Source organism: Erythrolamprus reginae, chromosome 1 (assembly GCF_031021105.1).
Source record: "Erythrolamprus reginae isolate rEryReg1 chromosome 1, rEryReg1.hap1, whole genome shotgun sequence".
In the NCBI taxonomy this organism is placed as follows: Eukaryota; Metazoa; Chordata; class Lepidosauria; order Squamata; family Dipsadidae; genus Erythrolamprus; species Erythrolamprus reginae.
This window is the reverse complement of record NC_091950.1, coordinates 116675345-116690723: the sequence shown is the minus strand read 5'-3', so window position 1 is coordinate 116690723 and position 15379 is coordinate 116675345. Positions and strand designations below refer to the sequence as shown.

General features: G+C 39.6%; 1 protein-coding gene across 7 annotated transcripts in view; it reads right to left on the bottom strand.

Moving 5' to 3' along the window:
• Positions 1-455: 455 nt before the first annotated feature.
• The window catches only part of TCP11L1 (t-complex 11 like 1), a 29559-nt gene continuing 14635 nt past the window's right edge, over positions 456-15379 (bottom strand). For 2 of the 7 annotated variants that reach the window (XM_070762343.1, XM_070762351.1), the window contains exons 7-11: positions 15097-15284; positions 8627-8808; positions 6243-6427; positions 5632-5749; positions 1925-2075 (exon numbers count right to left, since the gene is read on the bottom strand). In XM_070762343.1, coding sequence (XP_070618444.1) covers positions 1991-2075; positions 5632-5749; positions 6243-6427; positions 8627-8808; positions 15097-15284 — 758 coding nt within the window. In that variant the 3' untranslated portion in view covers positions 1925-1990. Of the gene's footprint in view, positions 2076-5520; positions 5750-6242; positions 6428-8626; positions 8809-15096; positions 15285-15379 lie in introns of those variants that run through there. The other 5 variants (XM_070762378.1, XM_070762386.1, XM_070762369.1 and 2 more) reach the window with 4 other exon arrangements.

The window sequence follows — 15379 nt, the reverse complement described above, 5'->3', positions numbered from 1 at the left end:
AGGGGTCTGCTAATAATTCAAATAACATAATTTATAGAAATAAAATTATTCCTGAGGAATATAGAAATAGAAAATGGTTTGAGATCCTTTTGAACTGAAGAGTTCCTATTTTCATTGACACTTAAATTAATGCTATTCAGCAAATATTCCAAGCATACAATAGTAATCATTGATAATTTAGGGGAGATATAATTGGCTTTTCTGTCACTCAAAAGATGAGCATTAGTTTTGTTTTTATTACAATGTGGGAGTCATTTTAGAAAACCTTGTATATCCTAAATAGTTGTCTAATACAGCACTACTCTTTTAGAGCTTAGTTAAGGGATAACAATTCTAAAGAAAACAATGAAGCAAAAACCTAACCTAAAGCAAGCATTTGTGAACTAAACAAATGTTTGACAATGGTGAAAATAGAACAACAAAAATAGGATAAATTATTGGAAACTGCAACATACAAGCATCAAAATTATTAATTTATTACAGATAAATTACCATTTCATATTCAAGGTGTACATACAGCATAGATGACAGTAACACTGAGGAAAAACATCAAGCTTGTAATATTAACAATTCAAAAATTCCCATAAATACATACATATCAGATAAAATACTAAATTTCCATCAATAAGGACTTTTTCAATTGTTTTCTGTCTTAAAGTAATAGATTAGCGACCGATTAGGTCCCACAGAGTGGGCCTTCTCCGGGTCCCGTCAACTAAACAATGTCGGTTGGCGGGCCCCAGGGGAAGAGCCTTCTCTGTGGCGGCACCGGCCCTCTGGAACCAACTCCCCCCGGAGATTAGAACTGCCCCTACTCTTCCTGCCTTCCGTAAACTCCTTAAAACCCACCTTTGCCGTCAGGCATGGGGGAACTGAAACATCTCCCCCTGGGCATGTTTAATTTATACATGGTATGTTTGTGTGTATGTCTGTTAGTATATGGGGTCTTTTTTAAATCTTTAAATATTTTAAACTTGTCACATTATTTATGATTTGTTCCACGTGTTGTGAGCCGCCCCGAGTCTTCGGAGAGGGGCGGCATACAAATCTAAGTAATAAATAAATAAATAAATAACTGATCTTAATGAAAAAGGTTTAAAGTAAGGGCTAATTTTCTAGAATTGGTGAGACTGAATGAGTAGATTTGGCTTTACCATTTCTGGCCGTTCTTTTAATGTTACAAATACTAGTTTTAGATAGTTTGGTTACATAAAACAAAAATATTTGGACTCCTATTTTTACTTATTAAAATTCTGAGGCATCAAATTTCAAAAGGAAGGCATTTGCAGGAGCATTCTTTAAATAAACAAATCCTTCACAAAGTGTTCAATGATATATACAGTACTAAACATTGTTGGATTGAAGTAATAATAAATAAAATTGCCAAATCCATCTCTGCAACTCAACAATCAAAGAAATTACAAAAAATCAATAAAACAATCTAATAAAAAACAATTTGTTTGGTTATACTGCATCAGATGACTTGGATCAATTATTGTTTCATATAGAATATGATCAAATATTTTGTTTTTAAGCAAATTTAATCCTTACAAGTATTATTTAAGTGGAAAAATTCATATCTTTTGCTCTGACAACAAAGCTGTCATGTTTAACAGACGGCCACTAAACATTTGGACTTCATATTGCAACCATCCTTCCAACTAAAGCTTCTCTGCTTTATCACTTTTTAAATATAACTTTCATTCTAATACATAATACTTTTTAGTTCAGCTAACTTAATATAATAAATAAATATAATTTATTTTATTAAATGTTGACACTGGAAAACAATCCATCAATAATTCTGCTTCAGAAACCCAGTTATTTTGTGAAAAATCCTGATTGTTTCATGTTTATGAATTCTTGAAATTCAATAAATTTATTGGAATATAATTGTATGAGACAAGAACTATTGTAACAATCTGTAACATATCAATCATAAACAAACCTTCATGTTTATGTAATTTATAAATCAATAAATGTTTTGCATTCAACTAAGCACGAGATATACATACATAGAAGCATCTTTTTTGAGCAGTGGCAGATCTGAGCATGTGAAATTCTGTGCTGCGGGCCTAATAGGGAAGGTGAGACAGAATTCATTTGTCAACTACCATCTAGATCAGGGGGGTCAAACTCAAGGCCTGGGGGCCAGATCTGGGCCCTCTGGGAGAGTCACAGACAGCCCTCCTGAGCTCTTTTTTTGCTGGCAGAGAGTTACAGGAAGCCATTGCACCCAAAAACGGAGCTCAGGAGCCCATTTTTGCTGGCAGACTGCTCAGGCCTTGACAGGTGCCCCCAACACACACATACCCTGGCCAGGCCCACACTGGCCCCCTGAGGTCAAACACAACTCTGATGCAGCTCTCAATTAAATCGCCGTGATCTAGATAGATGAGCACACTAATGCCAATATTTATAACTAAAATAGCAATTGAACTGGAAGCTTCCTATTTTCACTAGTAAAGATGATACAAACTAAGACTTTAATCCATCTTTTCTTCTAATCTCAAACTTTTATGTAAATGATAGTAACATTCAATGGATTCTTATTTAACTACTTCCACTTATAAAGGTTTGCTTATCTTTAGTAGCGTTTTATACTTAATAGAAAACTGAGAAGCTAGGAAATTATTTAATTGTTCTGTGAGATTATCATTTTTATTAATGTATTAATGTATAAAACCTCATTCCATTTCCTCATTATATCTGGTGAAAAATTCTTATTCGTCTCGTTCATATTTGCTGCAAAGAAAATCTACATTAATAGAAAACTAAGAAACTGCTCTTTTCAAAAAAGTTATCATAGGTCGAAAGAAAAACACTTCCTTGAGTCTACAGAACAGCATTCTTACGAATAGGGAAATAAAGAACCGGCAAATATTCTACAAAAATATATGATTTTGACTGAGTATCTGCAGGTACAGAAACAAATGCTATAGAAAACCATGGCTCGCAGAAACACAAGAGCGCCTTGGCTTGCAGAATAAAGTGCTTTAACTACCAATATTCAAACTCAGAATATGTGGAAATTTAAGTTGTAGATTTTAGAACAGGCTTTAACAACTATATAAAGTACTATCTATATATCTATATAAGAATTTGTTAGCATGTATTTTGCATTATGCGAACAGGATAGTTTTCATAATTACCTTTATATGTTGCCAAGGATCACTATGGCTAATAAAGTTATATACCAAGCCAAAATATTTTATGTATGTTTTAACATAACAATATTTGATCACCGCTACTGAATTATTTGGAAAGGTGTTTGGAAAACTGTTTCATTAAATGTTTCCATGTTTTTTTCAATAGGTGAAAGGTAACCATAATAAACCAGCAATAATATTCAAGCATAGATTCACTTTCCCCCCCCCCATTTCACAGAATATCACTTGATTCCTAAATTTATCTGTATTCCTAAGAAACTGAAGGGAATAAGTGGAATGCAACAAGTGGTGCAAGCCAACCATGTTGGTTATAAAATGTCCCATTGGAGTATGATCAGGACAATTCTTATGATAGATACTGCATTTTACCCTAAATGCATAAATGTTATATCCCCCAGGTAATGTTTTAAAGATAAGTCTCTGAATAGCAGTGGGCTGTGTAGGGAAAGGTGATCCAACAGGGTACACAGCAGGTGTCGGCAACCTACGGCCCCGGAGCCACATGCAGTTCTTTCACCCCTCTGCTCAGGCTCCCTGTGACCCTGTTGCCACAGAGGGATAAAAGAGCTGCCTCCTGTCACCTTACTGTGGGAGCGATGCGCCCCTGTACTTACCTTTGCATGGCAACAGGATTCTGCCTTCGTTATAGTACATTTGCTGTTGCCGCCAGCAAAGAGGGCTAGAAGGGAACTGCGGGAGCAGATCTCGTGGGATGGGGGCCATCTCCCAAGCCTGGCCTTCCTCCTCCCTTGTCAGCGGGGTCAAGAGAATGAGGTGGCGTGGGAAGTGCTTCCGTCCCTGGGCGAGTGCCAAGCACAAAAGCCCAGGGGGGTAAGGCTGGCCCAGCAGAAGCGCCCCCATTGGCAAGTTGGAGTGTGGAGAGGCCTGTCCCAGCTCTCGCAGCGGGACACTCTTCAGCACCTCGAGATGCGAGCTGCCTGCCTTTGAAATGTGGCGCACCTTTCAGGGTAGTGATGGCTGGGTCATGGGGAGGGGAAGCAGAGGCTTCAGGGCTGCTCCCCCTCCTCTTCAGCAAGCCAGGAAGGGAGCAGGAGGAAGGGTAGGGGGCTTCGAGATGTCGGGCTAGTGTTCCTTTTGGCAGAGGGCGGGGGGAGGACCCAATAAAAATCCAATTTCCCCCAATAAATAGGGGAAATAAAGTCCAAGGTCCCAAAGGGGGGGGGGGTATGGTCTGTTCATCCCACAATCAGAGAGGAAATCAGTCAAACTCTGGGCTACTCCGAGAGGGATCTACCTGGGTCTCTTTTTCCCTCCCCCTTAGATTCCCCCCTCCTGGCTTCCCTAGCCTGGTTTTAATGGGAAGGGGAGCATGGTGGGACACTAGTTGCTAAAAAGGTTGTGAGAGGGAGCAGATAGAGAACACCCTCCATGATATCAAGCGGCTCTGCCTCCCCACCCGCTTCGGAGCATTTTCTGTGGACCTTGGTTTGAGGCAACAGGAATAAAATGCAGCAGCTCCAGACCTCACCAAGATCTCAGACTGGTAGCACCCCTAACACACACACACACACCCGCTGACCCTCTCTACTCGCTCCCCCAAGTCCACAGGGGACTTCATCCTGGGTTTCCTGTTCACATTTCTGAATCCTGTTTTTTACTGGGTCAGGGAAGGAGAGATACATGCATTTCCAAAAGAATCCAAGGTTGCTCCAGACCCATTTAGTTTCTTTTTAGAATTCCACATCTGTTTTAAAAAACTTACTTCGGGTTGAAATAATAAGATCATCTTTCAAGGATAGAGACGGGCAGGGTGTATGTTTCTGTAATGGAGTGGCCTTCTTTTCCACAACAGAATGGAAAGGAAGGGGAGGGAGGGAGGAAGGGAGGGAGGGAGGAAGGAAGGAAGGAAAAATCAGAGGAGGGAGGATAAAAGGAGGGAAAGAATAAGGATGCAAGGGGGGATCAAGTGACTGGGTAGGAGTGTGTAATGTTGAGCTGGCCACACCCACCCAGGTTTTGTGTCTACCTGGTGTTTTGTTTTCTGTGGGGAAGTAGTCCAAATGACTCTTTAAGTTTTTAAGGTTGCTGACCCCTTCTATAGAGCAGTGTTTCCCAACCTTGACAACTTGAAGATATCTGGACTCCAACTCCCAAAATTCTGGGAGTTGAAGTCCAAATATCTTCAAGTTGCCAAGGTTGGGAAACACTGCTATAGAGCATGACAGGACTGATTCTAGGTATCCTAAATGAACAATTGGTCTTTAAAAGAAGCTTTCATTTTGCAGCCCTATAATTTTGAACAAAAAAAGGAGTAAAAGCAGACTAAAACAGCCTTCTGGCCCCGGACTGAAGCCCTATTGTTGAGGATTGCATACAAATGGACCTGGCATTTTTCAGTTTTCTTCACAGCTAAGGAAACTATTTATTCAATATTTTGCTGAGAATTGCATCATAATAAGGACTGAAAACCAGCTTGTTGTAGTCAACAAGGCGAACATACTTGATAGCAATCTCCTCCAGCTCTCTCTGAATAGGGCCCAATCCACCAAGCATAGGAGGAAGTGATTTCTGATGACCACAAGCAAGGTAATTCTCTAAAAACAACTGGATTCTTGAATCTTGAAAAAAGAGGAGAGTTAATAACACAATTAAGAGGTCCTAATTTATCTTGTTAATTTATCTAGAGCCAAACTAAACTTATGTGTCAAACTTAAAGGATTCTGCTGCTTTCTTATTCAAGAAACCTATCTCAATAATAAATTTAAAAAGTTCTTTCATCATAACTCTCTTTTTACTCAAAATATACCAATGTACAGTATCTTTATATTCTGGTGGCATCCAAAGATATAAAATATAAGGGGTCATTTTCTGTTTTTTATATATATCTGCAATTATCCCAGGATAATCCTTAATCTTTTAAAATCATTTAGTTTGTTCACTTAGCTAAAAGAAATTGTTTATGGATATAAAAGATATGGCCTATCACAAAGGTTATCTCAAATAATTTTCCCTTTTTTATAACATTAACATATTGCATGTTCTCAAATATGAATATGAACTTGCAGAAAATGATAAACTCTGAACAAAACTCATTTCATCCCCAATGCATACCTATTAGTTTGCATACAGCATTATCAGGATGGGAAAGAGCCTGGATTTGTCCTTTAAGCACAATCACTTTTTCAGATGTAAACGGTGTGAAGCCATGCTGGGAAAGGCAACTGTTAACTTCAGCACAAATCTTTTCACTTATGACAGCCAAAGTTTCATCCAAGTTGAAAGAACTAGAGACAAAACTTAGAAGAATTAAAGAATGATAAAAAGCTTTCATATACAGTATTAGAATAGCTCACATGAAACTTAGAAATGGATTTATCTGACAGCAAAATCATAAGCCTTGCCCCAAAATAAAAACCAATAAGTCCTGAAGAAGAAAAGTGGCATTAAAGGAAACTATGCCATATTTTTTGTGCCCTATAAATATACAGGTAGTTTTTGATTTGCAACAATTCATTTAGTGATCCTTCAAAGTGACTTGTGACCATTTTTCACATGACCTTTGCAACATCCATATGATCATGTTATCAAAATTCAGATGCTTGGCAACTGGTTCATATTTATGACCATTGCTGTGTCCCAAGTCACTTGGTCACCTTTTGAAACCTTCTCATCAGCAAAGTTTGTTTGTTTATTTTATTTTTTATGCTGCCCTTCTTCTTAAACTCAGGGCAGTTTACAACATGTTAGCAATAGCACTTTTTAACAGAGCCAGCATATTGCCCCCACAATCCAGGTCCTCACTTTACCCACCTCGGAAGGATGGAAGGCTGAGTCAACCTTCAGTTGGTGTAGCGTAGACATCAGAGAGTTATTGTTAATGGCGAGTATTCTGAGCAGAGACAGGTTACAAGCGGTGTGCCACAAGGGTCTGTTCTGGGTCCTATTCTTTTTAATATGTTTGTGAGTGACATAGGGGAAGGTTTGGTAGGGAAGGTTTGCCTATTTGCCGATGACTCTAAAGTGTGCAATAGGGTTGATATTCCTGGAGGCGTCTGTAATATGGTAAATGATTTAGCTTTACTAGATAAATGGTCAAAGCAATGGAAACTGCAGTTTAATGTTTCCAAATGTAAAATAATGCACTTAGGGAAAAGGAATCCTCAATCTGAGTATTGTATTGGGAGTTCTGTGTTAGCAAAAACTTCAGAAGAAAAGGATTTAGGGGTAGTGATTTCTGACAGTCTCAAAATGGGTGAACAGTGCAGTCAGGCGGTAGGGAAAGCAAGTAGGATGCTTGGCTGCATAGCTAGAGGTATAACAAGCAGGAAGAGGAGATTATGATCCTGCTATATAGAGTGCTGGTGAGGCCACATTTGGAATACTGTGTTCAGTTCTGGAGACCTCACCTACAAAAAGATATTGACAAAATTGAACGGGTCCAAAGACGGACTACAAGAATGGTGGAAGGTCTTAAACATAAAACGTATCAGGAAAGACTTAATGAACTCAATCTGTATAGTCTGGAGGACAGAAGGAAAAGGGGGGATATGATCGAAACATTTAAATATGTTAAAGGGTTAAATAAGGTCCAGGAGAGAAGTGTTTTTAATAGGAAAGTGAACACAAGAACAAGGGGACACAATCTGAAGTTAGTTGGGGGAAAATCAAAAGCAACATGAGAAAATATTATTTTACTGAAAGAGTAGTAGATCCTTGGAACAAACTTCCAGCAGACGTGGTTGGTAAATCCACAGTAACTGAATTTAAACATGCCGGGGATAAACATATATCCATCCTAAGATAAAATACAGAAAATAGTATAAGGGCAGACTAGATGGACCATGAGGTCTTTTTCTGCCGTCAGTCTTCTATGTTTCTATGTGATGAGATTTGAACTGCTGACCTGCAGATCTAGCAGGTTAATGGGGAAGCCATATTCATTTAACAACCAAGTTATTACCTAATCAGTTGCAGTGATTCACTTAACAACTGTGGCAAGAAAGGTCATAAAATGGGGCAAAACTCACTTAAGAAATGTCTTGCTTAACAACACAAATTTTAGGCTTAATTGTAGCCATAAATCGAGGACTACCTGTAATAGGAAATAAAATTCATAAAGAAATGACAACGACAGAAAGTAGCATTTCCTACTCACACTAGGAGTTCATTATGATTTGGGGTGGGGGAAATTCAAACCTGCATTTTTTTTTAGAATGCACATCTGAGTTCACTGGCAACTTTAAGTTAGCTGGCTGGCTGGGAGTACAGAATCTGTAGGTCCCATAGACCAACTGATTTTAAGCCAATTCCTTATTCCAAGTTCAGAAAAATCTACCAAGCGAATAATGTTCCCAATAATTGCAAGGCTTTTTACAATCAACAGAAGCTGGGGAAAACACCTGAATCTGTTCACATAGGTAAGCCTAAACTCGAAGTTTCGTGTCAGTAACATTCAGCATTATACCATAAGAGATCAAAATCTGCAAGGTACTCACGGACGGTGTAGCCCTGTCAGCAATACTTTGATAGCCATTTTGAGTTCATTGGTAAAAGCTGGCAAATCAGAAAGAGCTGTGCCTGAGGCATTGAATGTGACCAGAAGAATAGCACCAATTAGAATGAGCTGGTCCAATTCCAGCTGCATTTCCTGGAAACGGCTTTGATCCATTAAGACAGTCTGCAAAAACATTTCCAGAATAGAAAATGGATCTAAGTTTGGAATATAAAGAATGACAAGGCGTGGCAAGAAAAAATCTCACAGCCTAACTTAAGTGAGCTTATTCAAAGTTCTTAATATAATTAACTTCCAAACTATTCTAGGTGCCAGCCTCTCAATATTTTTGATCTGAAACCATGTATGGATTATTTTTTAAAAACCTCAATCAATTTATAACTGACTTAAATTAAACCTTTAGTAAAATACCAAGCTTTCAGAGAAGTAAAAAAGAAGTAAAAAGTAAGAAGAAAAGCAAATGTAAAATTACAAAAGACTAATGAATCAAATGTTGTATAATTCCTTCTAATCAATTATTATATCTCAATTCAAGATACACTTCTCTATAATGCCCCACTGAGTTTGTTGAATTAAAAATCATGAGAAAGTTGAACCATGCCCCAGTACTATAAAAGGTATTGGATTCCACCACCTATCTCGAGGCTGTAAATGTGCTGTAATTAAATCACTCTGTGCCAAGTTCATATCAATGAACAGAATGTTCCATTTTTTAATTAGCTTATTTTTAAACAACAGTATGGGAAGGAAACCAATATAGATAGAAATTTGTCATAAATCAAGACTTGCCCTGTGTATCAAAATATATCAATCAGTACAACTGGGGGGGAGGGGTTTAATTCAAACAGAATTTATTTACAGTAATTTCTGTGGCTGATAAAACTCATAAATTATGGGTTTAACTTTAAAATCCTAGGTAGCTTGGGACCACAACCTTTGATTTATATAATCTAAACCATATTCTAAGAACTGATTCATGCAGTCCACATTGTATTTGGTTACATGCATATGCTTAAGACAAAATGTCATTTTGGTAATACAGTGATCCCCCGCTCGTTGCGAGGGTTCCGTTCCAGGACCCCCCGCAACGAGCGGGTTTTCGCGAAGTAGCGCTGCGGAAGTAAAAACACCATCTGCGCATGTGCAGATGGTGTTTTTAACTTCCGCAGCGCTAGCGAGGAGCCGAAGATTGGGGGGCGGCGGGGCTGTTTTAAAACGTCGCCGCCGACATGGGGGGCTCGCTAGCACCCCCCCGAACCCCCAACCCGGGTTTGGGGGGGTGCTAGCAAGCCCCCCATGTCGGCGGGGATGTTTTAAAACACCCGCGCGGCTTTCCAATGAGTCCCGAAGACAAACGCGGAAGTTTGCCGTTTGTCTTCAGGACTCATTGGAAAGCTCCGATCGTTTTAAAACAGTTGCGCCGTTCTCCGCTGACTCCTGGCGAACTTCCCCGCTTTAGGAGTCAGCGGAGAACGGCGCGCCTGCTTGGCTTCGCTCGCCGCTGCAGCCAACGCGCGCTACGATCTTCCGGGCCAGCCAGGCTCAGCGGATCAAGCCCGGCTCCTCTCGGCCCAGCATCCCGGGCCAAGCGGCTGCCTTCCGTCACTGAGCCTGGCTCGCCCGGAAGATTGTAGCGCGCGTTGGCTGCAGCGGCGGCGACATTGCTGCCGGCTTGGCTTTGCTCGCCGCTGCAGCCAACGCGCGCTACGATCTTCCGGGCCAGCCAGGCTCAGTCACGGAAGGCAGCTGCTTGGCCCGGGATGCTGGGCCGAAAGGAGCCGGGCTTGAAGATCGCAGCGCGCGGTGGCTGCGGTGGCGAGGGCTTGCGATGGAGGGTGGAGGAAGCGGCCATGGGAGGGCAAGCTGCCTCAGGGAGGAGGATCGGGCGGGACCAGGTGGGGGCTGGAATTTCTCCGCTGGGAAGAAGCGGCCAGGGCGAAGGGCGAGCGAGCGGCGAAGGGCGGGCGAGCGGGTGCTGGGGAGGGCTTCTCGCCCTCCCGCCAGCAAGAGGGGGAGCGAACGGCGTGGGCAGGCGAAGGGCGGGCGAGCGGCAGCGAGGAGTTTGCGTGGGCGGTGGGGAAACTCCTCGCTGATGCCAGCAAGAGGGGGAAGACCCAGGGAAGCCGCCCAGCAGCTGATCTCCTGGTTGCCATCTACGCATGCGTGCCCATAGAAAAAAAGGGCACGCATGCGTAGATGGTATTTTGACTTCCGGGTTGAAAAATCGCAAATTACCCTGTTTGCAATGGTCGGGGACGCAATAACCGGGGGATCACTGTACTGGTAACTCAAAACTGAGCTGAACTAAAGAGGTTTCCTGGATGACAAGCAAAATGTCTTTAAAGAAAAAAAAAGTCCAGTTGCCTCTTGAAAAAGCACCTATGGGACAGCTCAAAACTGAATTCTCTTTTCATTTGTATTAAGTATTACAGAGCAGCTTCTCAAATAGTGAGCAAGCTTACTGATATTGCTATTAAATTGTCTCAGTTTTGTGAAGTTATAGCCTCTTTCTCAAAACTCCAAGAAAAACAATAATAAAAAGGCAATTAGTTCTCTATGAGTAAAGGATCCCGTATCAATATCATCTATACGTCATTTCACATAGGTTTGCTCTTTAACGAGTACTAATAATTATTTTTCCATGAGAATAAATGTATTTATTAAATACATATAATGACTTATTTTTTCAGCTTAAAAAATAATTCTATTACAGATTTTAGAGCAATAATGGATACAAATTAGAAAGAAAGAAAAAAATGCAAGAAAAAAAGCATAAAAAGAACTTCCCACCCTCTTCAATGCAAATATTGTATAAACAATTCTACTGTATAACCTCTTTGTTGCCTCTTACCTAACAAATATAAAACTCTTCATCCCATACGCTATCTCTTAACAATAGTCAAGTCAAATATGTAATGTCGTCTTCAATCCAGTTACCAGCAAAAGATCCACACAAAGCTTTAAAATTTTAATATTAATTAACATATATAAAACTTAGCATTCCATATATCAACTCTCAAGTATAATACAATCTAATTTAAATGGCTTTCAATGATCCCAATATCCTAATGTAAACAAACTAAAAGACTTCATATGATGAAGATAAAGCATTTTTACTTTACAAATACAAGCTCTACTACACATTCTAAATAGCAAATTATCCTGTTCGATATATGTTCTGTATCTCCACGCCCTCATCAGCACATCCACATTTTCACAAATATATACAGTAATTCCAGCATAATATGAAAGACTAAAATTTAACATAAAGTCAAATAATTTCTCTTGAAAAAAATAATTTCTCTTGAAAAAAAAGTTCTCCAAACTTCCTTATTTTGAAAAACAACAACAGTTAAATGAAAAATCAGTTTAAGTACTATAAAGTTAGGATTATATAAAGTAACTATAGGGGGAAATACTTTTTTAATCATAGTAATGTTTGTCCAGAATTATTTGATAGTGAAATAACAGTTATAAATTTAATAAATACCAAAATAAAATTAAAATGTATGCAAATCCAGAGCAGAGAAATAGTGAGAAAAGAGAGATCTTCTCTTGACAACCTCTTGTGAGTATTTGTACTCTTCTCCATAGAGAAGTCTCTGAGGATTTTATTCTGCTAGTCAAAGTTGTGTGTGTGCTCATTTACGTTTGACTCAACGACTTTGAAACGTTTCTATGATTGTGTTCATCATGACATCACAAAATGCAGTTACTTTCCTGCTGAAATTATACCTATTTATCTATTCCCATTTGCATGCTTTAGAACTGCTAGGTTGGTAGAGCTGGAGCAAGAACAGGAGCTCGCCCCGTCCTGTGGCACTCAGGTCTTGAACATTTCCAATCAACAAGGTGGGAGAAAATTTAGGTTGCAGTGACCATCTATGTTTGTGGTTTGATGTAAAAACTGATTGTGAGCAATCCTATACTGCAACCAAAGTATTGGATTTCAGAAAAACAAATTTTAATGCAATGGGGGAATATTTAAATAATGAATTAAAGGGGAGGGATAAAATGGCAGGAGCGAGCACCCAGTGGACTGTATTAAAAAAGGCCATCTTAAAAGCCACAAGACTTTATGTAAAGCAAGTAACTAAAGGTAAAAGGAAGAAGAAACCGCTATGGTTTAGCAATGATGTAAGGGCTATAGTCAATGAAAAAAAGGCTGCCTATAGGAGGTATAAAGAGTCTGGAAGTATAGCTGATAGAGAGGTGTATAAAATGAGACAGAAGGAGGCGAAACAGATAATATATGCTGCTAAAGCCTCAAAAGAGGAAGAAATAGCAAAATCTGTAAAGAAGGGGGATAAAACCTTCTTCAGATATATTAGTGATAGGAAGAAGAAAAACTGCAGCATCACAAAGCTTAGTACCGGGAATAATACATGCATTGATGGGAATAAGGAGATCGCTGACCATTTCAATAGCTACTTCTGTTCAGTTTTCTCAAAAGACACCTTACAAAATAATACTATAGAGGGATATAGCATTGCTTCCAGCTGTACGGATTCAGCTCCAGTGATCTTAGAAGCCGATGTCTTAGAAGAACTTGAAAGATTAAAGATAAATAAGGCAATGGGTCCAGATGGCATCCACCCCAGAGTTCTTAAAGAACTCAGATCTGTCATTGCTACCCCCCCTGACTGATTTGTTTAACCAATCCCTGTTAACAGGAGATGTTCCTGAGGATTGGAGAATGGCCAGTGTTGTGCCTATCCACAAGAAGGGCAGTAGAGAAGAAGCTGGTAACTACAGGCCAGTTAGCTTGACATCAGTTGTAGTTAAAATGATGGAGACTCTACTCAAAAAGAGGATAAATCAGCATCTAAAAAACAATAACTTATTGGACCCAAATCAGCATGGCTTTACTGAAGGCAAATCGTGTCAGACTAATCTCATTGAGTTCTTTGACTATGTCACAAAGATGTTGGATCAAGGTGGTGCCGTGGATATTGCCTATCTGGACTTCAGCAAAGCCTTTGATACGGTTCCACATAAAGAGCTGATAGATAAATTAGTGAAGATTGGACTTAATCCCTGGATAGTTCAGTGGATTTCAAGCTGGCTGAAGCATAGACATCAGAGAGTTATTGTTAATGGCGAGTATTCTGAGCAGAGACAGGTTACAAGCGGTGTGCCACAAGGGTCTGTTCTGGGTCCTATTCTTTTTAATATGTTTGTGAGTGACATAGGGGAAGGTTTGGTAGGGAAGGTTTGCCTATTTGCCGATGACTCTAAAGTGTGCAATAGGGTTGATATTCCTGGAGGGGTCTGTAATATGGTAAATGATTTAGCGTTACTAGATAAATGGTCAAAGCAATGGAAACTGCAGTTTAATGTTTCCAAATGTAAAATAATGCACTTGGGGAAAAGGAATCCTCAATCTGAGTATTGCATTGGCAGTTCTGTATTAGCAAAAACTTCAGAAGAGAAGGATTTAGGGGTAGTGATTTCTGACAGTCTCAAAATGGGTGAGCAGTGTGGTCGGGCGGTAGGAAAGGCAAGTAGGATGCTTAGCTGCATAGCTAGAGGTATAACAAGCAGGAAGAGGGAGATTGTGATCCCCTTATATAGAGCGCTGGTGAGACCACATTTGGAGTACTGTGTTCAGTTCTGGAGACCTCACCTACAAAAAGATATTGACAAAATTGAACGGGTCCAAAGACGGGCTACAAGAATGGTGGAAGGTCTTAAGTATAAAACGTATCAGGAAAGACTTAATGAACTCAATCTGTATAGTCTGGAGGACAGAAGGAAAAAGGGGGACATGATCGAAACATTTAAATATGTTAAAGGGTTAAATAGGGTTCAGGAGGGAAGTGTTTTTAACAGGAAAGTGAACACAAGAACAAGGGGACACAATCTGAAGTTAGTTGGGGGAAAAGATCAAAGGCAACATGAGAAAATATTATTTTACTGAAAGAGTAGTAGATCCTTGGAACAAACTTCCAGCAGACGTGGTTGGTAAATCCACAGTAACCGAATTTAAACATGCCTGGGATAAACATATATCCATTGTAAGATAAAATACAGGAAATAGTAAAAGGGCAGACTAGATGGACCATGAGGTCTTTTCCTGCCGTCAGTCTTCTATGTTTCTATGTTTCTAACAAACCCCAGTGTCTTAACAAATGAGCCATCATACCATCTCTCCATAGCTACCCTCAAAATAAAAAGGAGGAGCTCCGAAGAAATGGGGTTTTCTTTACCCCGTCTAAGAGCTTAAAGGCAGGAAGGAAGACATGATTTTCCTGTACACCCAATAAAGAGATAAAAACAATTTTCTAAAGGTATAGTCTTTCCCCATCATTACCCACTAACATCTAAGATAATGTGTTTTTTCCTTGGATTAAATTCTTCATTAACTTAACCAGAGGGGTTAAGAACAAGGCTGATCTAAAATCTGTCCTAAGATTCCATTATCTAAATTTCAGAAATTACAGATATAGTTACTTCTGGAAAAGGTTTCTGCAGATGATTCCACTTGAGTAATTGGATATATGCATGATTCTGTACAGCAACAGGACTCAGTGCTGGAATTCCACTGGCAGAAGCAGCATCATTATTACTAGCACAGGCAAATTTGGATTGTAGATCAACCATGGCTTCTTGCAGCCATTCAGTCACTAAATCTAAGGAATCTATTTTAAAGAGAGAGAGAGAGTCATTACTCCACCAATGTATTTATTCATTTAAAATAAACCTATACGTTTGAAAATGATTTTTGCAACTAAAT